This window comes from Callorhinchus milii, unplaced genomic scaffold, assembly GCF_018977255.1.
Source record: "Callorhinchus milii isolate IMCB2004 unplaced genomic scaffold, IMCB_Cmil_1.0 Scaffold2, whole genome shotgun sequence".
In the NCBI taxonomy this organism is placed as follows: domain Eukaryota; kingdom Metazoa; phylum Chordata; class Chondrichthyes; order Chimaeriformes; family Callorhinchidae; genus Callorhinchus; species Callorhinchus milii.
The window spans coordinates 112,759,503-112,769,103 of record NW_024704743.1 but is presented as its reverse complement, the minus strand read 5'-3'; the positions used below and the strand labels follow the sequence as shown (position 1 = coordinate 112,769,103).

At 45.1% G+C, this 9,601-nt stretch overlaps 1 protein-coding gene across 1 annotated transcript; it reads right to left on the bottom strand.

Annotated features, from left to right (window-relative positions):
* Nucleotides 1-760: 760 nt before the first annotated feature.
* On the bottom strand, nt 761-4,986 carry eloc (elongin C; the record flags this gene model as incomplete). Its single annotated transcript, NM_001292727.1, is given in 4 exon segments — nt 761-977; nt 2,772-2,915; nt 4,736-4,808; nt 4,904-4,986. Coding segments are annotated over 3 exon segments (339 nt in total). The 3' UTR covers nt 761-786.
* Between the last annotated feature and the right edge of the window lie 4,615 nt (nt 4,987-9,601).

The window sequence follows — 9,601 nt, the reverse complement described above, 5'->3', positions numbered from 1 at the left end:
AATACACTCCAGCAGCCAGGAAGCTCATGTACTTAATACACAAACATGGCTTTTTGAATGAAAAGAGGAAAATTCTTTATTGGCTGCCACATTAGTAGTACTTCGAGTATCTGTTCAATTTTTATTTTGAAGGGTGGAGAATACTAATTGCACAGCTACAGAATTGTTACAGCATTTTCTGTTTTATTACAGAGAAAGTGCTTTAGTCATTTGGATTGAAGAGCAGTTTAGTCAATAGCAGCCCCTTCAGGTATGAAGATGTGAGAAATCTAGTTTCAGCACTCGTTTTTAACTATCAGAATAATTTTTCAGACTTCTTTGGCAATAGTGTGGTGCAGTGGAAATGTAGTTAAATGCTAATACAATAGTTATGATACTTTAAATGGCTTTATTACTAGTTTCAATTCTATAGGGGCAGCGGACGGAAACTCAGCTGTGCACCGTGTCAACATATTAACAGCACATTAAGCAAGTATAACTACTGCCTCTGCTAAATGTTCTTGCAAGTTAAATGGTTAGAACTCAGCTGGAGCCATCTGCACACCAATATAGAACATTACAGGATGTGTGAAAACGTTTAATCATGTAATATACAAGCTATAAAAATCCCATTACCTTCTCCCTTAACTCGCAAAAAAATAAAAAAATAGATCTAAAAAAAAACTTTGGTGTGAGTGACCAGATACACATGGAAAACCATTTTAAATCACCCACTAAATGAAGTGCAAGTGGTTAAATACAGAAGCTTACCATCTTATTTGGGGTTATAAGTTACATTTTTATTTTCTAACAATCTAAGAAATTTGCAGCCATCAGTAGCTCCAGTGCAATCTCTGGTGCAATTGGAAATTCAGGAATCTCCGTAGAGCTGTTGGTGTAGCGAACCTTGTAGGTAAAATACATGCACACTTTAGATAGCACGTGGGATGGAATCTCACGGAAATTTACTTCATTGGTTTCATTTTCAGCAAACTGTCCTGTAAAAGAAAACATGTCACAAAGTTAAGACACAAATTATTTTCAGCTCCAAAGATTTTGTTAAATACTTATAGATTATGTTACTTGAAAGAGCAACAAAAAATTATTCAGTTTTGAAATGATTACCAATTTTATTGCAGAAACCTCTCCTCGCACTTTAGGATACTCTACGAGATCCCAATGTGAGGTTAAGCATTCAGATGGAACATCAGTCAATAACTTTGCCCCATTTCTTAATTCTTATCTGTTTAAACGTAGTTTCCTACATTTAATCAAAAGATATGAATAGGAAATATATTAAGACAGGAAGAAGAAGCCATTTAGGCTGTTGATCTAGGTTATTGGATGCTGGCAGACTTTTTGGCCCCAATGCCCACCCTTTCACAATATCCCTTAAAACCTGTACTATTCTGCCCCTCTCTCAAAATACAAAGGTTTAAGTAGTAAGTGCCACTGATTCATTCTCATCTGTTCGCATTATACAGAAATATTTGTTAATCAGAAAAGGGCAAACACTGCAACCCAGTTCTAGCCATGCTCCATCCCATTGCTGAACGGATTGATTTCAAAATCCTCACGCTCGTTTTCAAATCCCTTCCTGCCCTGGCACCTACCTACCTACCTCTCGAATCTGCTTACTACCTTACTGCCTCCACTCGACTGGCCTTCTGCATGTCCCTCGTACCTTCCATTCCACTATTAGCGGCTGCACTTTCAGCGTTCTACCCCCCAAAACTCTGGAACACTCTTCCTCTCTATCCCTCAGTCTTACCCCATCCTTCCCCATCTGCAGGTCGCGCTTGAAGACTTTCCTCATTGACGGTGCCTACGGTCACCTCCCCCTTCCCCCCGGTTCGTTGTCGTGCTCCACCACTTTCAAGGGCTCCGGGTCACTACCTTGTGTAAGTGGCGCTATATAAACCAAGTTGTTGTTGTTCACAATGCCATAGTTCGGTTAGAGAAGATGACAATAACCGTGATCATTGCAAAGCAGTTTCTATCTGGCTTATTGTCACAGCAATGGCAGATCCATTACCACAGTACTTGTTGCTGATGTTGTCCAAGCTTCAAACCTAGACTTAATAATAATCCTTGCATTTGATATAGCGCTTTTCACGTCTTATGGAGATGTCTCAAAGCGCTTCACAGAATAGACTATAAATGTGAATGGACTGTATTTGTGGGCAAAATACGGCAGTCAATTGTGCACAACAGTGTCACATAAACAGTCATGATTGAGTGATCAAATTATTAGTTTTTTTTCTTAAGGGATTATTATCAGGTGGGTGGAGTAAGGAAACTTGCCCAAGGTTACACCCTACGAGGAATCAAACCCAGGTCGCTTTCGAGGCGAGTGCTCTAACCACTGAGTTCCAATTGATCTGCAGTGTTTAGCAAATAATATTGCTCAGGAATCACAAGTAGATTTGGAATGCCCCGTCAACAATGTTTATTCTCCATTTATGGGGTTTTCACTGAGTAAATGGATAAAAATTGAAGGAAGCCCAAGAGCACAATTCTAAAGATGAGAAGGTATGGAAAAGACATTAAGTGACTCATACATGAAATTTGGTATATCAGCCAAGTAGATCCACTCTGCATTGTACCATATAACGGCATTGGTGTATAGTCACAAAATTTAACACAAATGAAGGCTACAAAAGAGATTGGCCATGGAGGGTGGGAGGGGGTGAGACAAATTGACAAGGATACATAATAAAAGCTTCACAACAAGCTATATGGTTCTTTTGTATAATAACCAATGTGCTAATAAATTAGTCCATCCAACTTACCAGGACCACTCAACATGGCTTTAATAGTACCAGAAGTCAATGCATGCTCCCTCTTTACAATAAATTCGTGGCCATCGGAGGAGATCAGCTTCACGTACATAGCATCAGGGCCTTCACAGCTTCCATAGCTCCGCTCTTCTCCATCTGGAATGGATTAATACAGTTTAATAAAACATATCTGTCTGACCACAACTTAAAAAAATAAATGATATATTGTAAACCAATGTTGAGATAACAAGGTTGTTAGCGCCTGAGGACGTTCCTTGAATTCCCTGTGATTCCAAGCCCTACCAGTGACTCAGGCTGGTTGCGTTGCCATGAGGAGTGCTCTGAAATACTGTCAGTTCAGCTCCAAGGAGAACCCACACACCTCCCCTCCAAGGAGGACAGTCACTAGTTGATCATTTGACATGTGAAAAGTAGTTTTGAGCCCTCACTAGTTGGACGCCAGGTTCCAGGAACTCCCTGTGGTTACGATCCTGGAGTCCAGTTAAATCTTTCCAGCAGCTGTCGCCCCGAGCCCCAGAGTTTCCTCATCAGCTAGACCGACCAGACATTCCTAAATAAAGATCTGCCGAAAGCATGATGGGAGTACCTTTACAGGAGAGCTTTTGATGTTCTAGAGGTCCAAATCCAATGCTGAGTACCAAGTTAACGCAGCATTAGTTGTTTAATCCAAGTCCTCACGCGAGGGGCTTTGGCCAACAGCTGTGCCCGCATGAAGACGAATCCTCTGGATATATGCTCAGAGGTAGGACTCCTTGCTTTGCAAAACTGTACTTTTTCATCACAGTACAGAGAACAATCAGGCACATCACTTCTCTCTCATCTCTTGTTCAGACCGGCTATTCTCCCCCCAAAAGACCTTCCCAGATAAATATTTTCAGAGAACTATTCATATCGAGCAAAAGACCTTTGAATATAACAAATAACTGTTTCAAGGAAGTTTCAAAGGACTCATTCAATTCTACAACAACAAAATTACATTTGTAAAGCGTCTTTCACATCGGGAGGACGTCCCAAGGCGCTGGACAGACAGAGTTACAGACCCGAGCTGTGAGTCAGGTAGGGTGGAGGGTAGGAGGGGAAGCAGGGAGATCGAAAGCACGGTCAAAGAGAAAGGTCTTGAGATGGGTCTTGAAGGTGGCAAGGGAGGGGGCGAGGAGGAGAGACTGGGGGGATGGAGTTCCAGAGGGTGGGGGCAGAGTGGCGGAAGCCCCAGGCACCAATGGGGGTGAGCGAGAAGGGGGACGTGAAGCAGGCTGGAGCCCGCTGAGTGGAGGGAGCGAGCAGAATGGTAGGGATTTAGGAGGTCGCAGAAGTAGGGCGTAGCAAGGCCTTGGAGGGCTTTGAACGTGAGGACCAGGATCTTGAACTGTATCCTCTGTGTGATGGGAAGCCAGTGGGGTCGGGAAAGGATGGGGGTGATAGGGTCTCGGAGCCTGGTGCGGGAGAGGACATGGGCTGCAGAGTTCTGAATGATCTGCAGCCTGTGGAGGGAGGAGTTGGGGAGACCAACAAGCAATGAGTTTGCATAGTCGAGCCTCAATCTAATGAAAGTACGTGTGAGGGTTTCGACGGCCTGCAGTGTGAGACAGTGGCTGTGCCGGGTGATGTTGGGGAGGTGGGGGAAGGCAGACCGGGTCATTGCGCAGAAGTGGGGTAGAAAGGATAGTTGAGGGTCAAACAAGACCCCAAGGTTCTGGACTCCTGCTTAGCAATTCTAGTTGTGAAGAAACTTGCGTTTTGTCCCAGAACAATGACCATGGAACATCTTAAACATTTTAGCATCTTAACAGGGATGGAATGTAAGAAATTTGGAAAACAATGCTTCTTAACCCTCTGCTAGATGTAACGTGATTCTGCTGTTGACGACACGCGACAATATTGTTTTTGACACACATTTACACACAGGATAGAAAGCTTTTCAATTTTTAAATATGTCACCTGGCATTAATACTTACCCATTATTCCTACAGTGGTGATCTACTGTTTCCCCCCCCCCCAATAAATTTTCTTCTGATGGGGTCCTGGGAGCTGGAAACAGAAGCAGATAAACATTAGTGAAGATATTCCAATAAAATGTGGGATTAATTCAAATTAATTCAAAAAGGTTGAGCAAGTTTCCTTACTCCACACACCTCTGTTACCTAGCAGTAAGTAGGAACCCAGTTGTTAGCCGATTGGCGAATCGCTTTTCCGGGGGTAATAATTCCTTCACAAAAAAAACAAAAAAATTGGTCAATCAATCCACGACTGTTTGTGGGACGCTGCTGTGCGCAATTGGCTGCCGAGTTTCACCCACAAATATACAGTCAATTCATTTTATTGTATATTCTGTGAAGCGCTTTGAAAAATCAAAGGAGGGAATACACAAACAGGTTCAGCCTAGGTCATAGAGGTGTAAAATAAACCTCTGATTGACCGAAATTTCCCAATTTACTTTAAACCAATTTAAATAGTAATTGGTAGTACCTGTTGTTGTGGAAGAACTCACTAGTCAAGTTACACCTATTTATAGGGACTTGCATTCATTAGTGAGAATTGAACACAGAGAACACCACTGTGAGGGAGAGCGAGCCGTATCATGGGTGTGCATATAAGGATGAAAGAACCGTCTCATAGTCTGTAACTCAACTCAACGTATAGAACTTGAAACAGGAACGGTCAATGTCAAAATGTCAACAGCATCTAAACAGCTGAAATAAATGATCAACTTCACCAACTTATTTTAGTCTGTTAAGATGTCTGAATAGTGTTCAAACAGGAATTGCAGACTACTACCTCAGGCAAAATGTTCAGTTTACTGACACTACAGCATTAGTATAGTCCAGTCATTAATAAATGCCACTGGTCAATTTTCAGTTGAACTGTACATTTTAACAGAGAAGGTAGCGATTTCCCCATTGGACCACACTTCAGAACAATATTGCTGATCCAAAACTACAGCATAACTAAAGCGGTGTTAAAACTGGAACAAATGCATGCCAAGCTTCTAGCTACAATTGTTTTACAGTGAACTGGTATAACTGACTCAAACAGAGGAACTCTACTTTTGGCACATTGAAGAATAAGTCTGCTAACAATTAGATTTGTGCCCTGGGTAAACCACCAGCGCGGCTGAAATGGATCACAGAGTGGAATTCTGTGAATTATAAAGGTACATAAACTCTAAATTTTGTGAAGTCTGACTTTATGTTCGAGGTGGTCTTCCAACCCACTTCCGTGAAACTAACAATACCTTAAGAACTATAGCGCAAAGTTGGTACAGATTCAAGAAACACTATGCTAAACCCATGTAAACTCTGCAGCATGTTAAAGCTCATTAAAGAGAGCACACCCAGAAAAACAGATTGCTATTTGTTAATTTGGCAAAGAGAAATCTCCACACGTCCATTCCACTGGCTGCCCAAAATTTACAGAGTATCAGACACAAAGTTAGAAGAAATCCACATCAAGAGGAACAGACAAGCAAGTAAAGTCATTGATAGAAGGTAATAATAATAAAAATCTTGGAGCTTCACGAATGGTTCAATTTAACTTAGTTTTAACACCTATGAAAGGTTTAAGCTTACAGAAACCTGGGTCTCCCCCAATGACCCCGTCCCCCTAGTTGAAGCCTCCCCTCCAGGATACACCTTCCACCACACTCCCCGTCCAAACCAACATGGCGGCGGAGTGGCCTTCTCCAAAGCTTCCCTTGGTCTTTCCCCCTAATCCTCTGGATGCTTCCCCTCTTTTGAGCACCTCACCCTCTTCCATCCCTCTCGCCCATTGAAGATCCTTCTGGTCTAACTGCCCCCCTAAGCCCCCTGGCTTCATCCTCTCTGACATCTCTACTCTCCTCTCTTCCCTGTCCCTCCGAACGCCTGCTCATAATGGGCGATTTCAATCTCCACCTAACTCCCTTTGCACCACATCTTCTGACTTCACTGCCCTCCTCTCCTCCCTAAACCTCACCCTTCATATAAATTCACCAACTCACAACTATGGCCATGCCCTCGACGTCTTCATCACCTACACCCTTGACATTTCCGACCTGAGCATAATGGACAAGGCCAACTTGGACCACTTCCTCATCTCCTTCTCCTCTCACATTCCTCTTTCCTCCACCAAGCCCTCAACCATACTCTATCGCCCATGAAAAAGGCTACCCCTGAGACCCTCACAAAGGTCCTCACATCCTCCGATATACTATCCCTCTGGCCTTCCACCCGCAGAGATCCTGAAGTGGCCGTCCAGCTGCTCCATGATCGCCTCTCCTTCATCTTCAACTCTCTCATCCCCCTGAAATCCAGGACCATCTTCAAACCAATCCGATCCCCCTTGTATAACAACCATCTCCACTGCCTAAAATCCCAAACCGGCTGCTCAAGCACAGATGGCAGAAAACTGGCCTTGACAATTCACCACCAACTGTGGCCCGAGCATCTCCACAGCTACCGCCGTTCTTTGACGCATGCAAAAACGGCCTTCTACTCCAACATCATCTTGGAGGCAAAAACCAATCCTAAAGTCCTTTTTTCCACCACCCACTGCCTCCTCTGTGCGCCCCCTCAGGCATCCTCAATCTTCACATCAAATGCCAAGTGAGAGAAGGTCATGGACTTCATTTCAACTAAAATAAATAATATCTGCCAGGCAGCCTCATCCTCCTGCCTTTTGTCACCCAAAACTACCCCCTCTCCGTCCCTCTCACCCTCTCCACCATCAGCTCCTACCATGACCCCCATCCTACATTCCTTCCTCCCCATCTCTCCTTCCTCCTTCTCACCCACCATCACTTCGATGAAACCCACCACCTGCTGCCTTGACCCTCTCCCCACTAACTTGCTGGTCACCCAGCTTCCCCTCCTCTGCCCATCACTGACTGATGTCATCAATCAGTCCCTCTGCTCTGGATCAATCCCTGCCCCCCCTCAAAACTGCTGTCATTATCCCCCTCCTCAAAAAACCTTGCCTAGATCCCTCAAACCCCAGCCACTACCACCCTATTTCAAACCTGCCCTTCCTTGCCAAAGTCCTAAAACGCGTTGTTGCCAATCAACTCTGCGCACACCTCTCCTCCCACTCCCTCTTCGAACCCCTCCAGTCCAGCTTCCGCCCTGCTCACAGTACAGAAACTGCGCTTGTGAAAGTTTCAAACGACATCTTCTCTATCTGTGACCAGGGCTCCCTCTGCATCCTTGTCCTCCTGGACCTCTCCGCCGCTTTTGACACAGCCGATCACGCCATCCTCCTCCACCGCCTTTCCTCCGTCACCCACCTCAGTGGGACCGCACTTGCCTGGCTCGAGTCCTACCTCACAAACTGCCCAGCAGTACATCTCCACAAACGGCTTTTCCTCCCACTTTCACCCAGTTACATGCAGGGTACCCTAAGGATTCATCCTTGGCCCCCTCCTCTTCCTAATCTATATACTCCCTCTTGGGGATGTCATCCGCAGACATGAGGTACACTTCCACATGTATGCGGACGACACCCAACTCTATTTTTCCACCTCACTTTGTGACCCCCAGTCCCCTGATGTTCTGTCAGCCTGCCTGTCAGACATTAGGAGCTGGATGAGCACAAATTTCCTTCAGCTAAATGTTGACAATACGGAAGCCATACTCTTTGGCTCTCGTCAAAGTCTTCAATCGCACGGTTCTCACGTCCTCCACCAACCCAACCTCCCCCTAAAACTAGGTTAAAGCTCTCCGAATCCCTATGCAACCTAAGAGTCAGGTTCGACCCCCAATTATCCTTCCTCCCCCACATCCGGTCCCTCACCAGCACCGCTTTCTTCCACTTCCGACGCATCTCTCGTCTCCGCCAATATCTCACCCCAAAAGCTGCCGAAACCCTGGTCCATGCCTTCGTCACCTCTCGGCTGGACTATTCAAATGCTCTCCTCGCCGGTCTCCCCTCCACTACCATTCACAAAATCCAGGTCATCCAGAATTCTGCCGCCCGCATTCTTACCTGTACCAAACTCGCCTCCCCGATTACCCCAGTCCTTGCCAGACTGCACTGGCTGCCTATCCCAGAAAGGAATCGATTACAAGATCCTCACTCTTGTTTTCAAATCCCTCCACTCCTCTGCACCCCCCTACCTCTCTGACCTCCTCTCTCCTCACGACAGTGCCCGATGCCTTTGCTCCACCAGGTCTGGTCTCCTCCTCGTCCCCCGATTCCTCTGCTCCATCATCAGCAGCCATGTCTTCAGCCACTACACCCCGAGGTTCTGGAGCTCCCTTTCTCACTCCCTTCGCCTCGCCCTCTCTCTTCCTATTTTCAGGTCTCGGCTAAAGACCTTTCTTTTCAACCGCGCCTTTGGTCAACTTCTTCCCCCTCCCCCTGGCTCGGCCCCGGGATCCGTTATTGTGAAGCTCTCTGAGACGCTGTCCAGCATGGAGGGTGCTATATAAATCCAAGTTGTTGTTGTTATGATCAACTTCACAAACCTGTTCGCCAACTAGGGGTACTACAATTCGCGCAAGTGCCATTTCATAAGGTTCACTACCAAATCTCTAGGTTGATAACCGACATGGTAAAATCGGAACCTGGAGCTCTGCTGTAAATCGCTCACCCAGAAAAAGCTAACAAGTTGTTATAATTAACTAAATAGGAACATCTTGCAAATGAAGTACACCAATCAGTGATCCAAGATTATTGTACAATATACTACGCACACCACTAAAGAAATCACTACCATGTTAGTTTAGCTTTTCTCCAAGCAAAACATTCCATTCGGTGTCCAAATTCTACAACAAAAAGATCCAGCGATCTTACAGATCTCAATAAGCAATAAACTAAACATCCAATATTTCTGTGTACTTTAAGACACT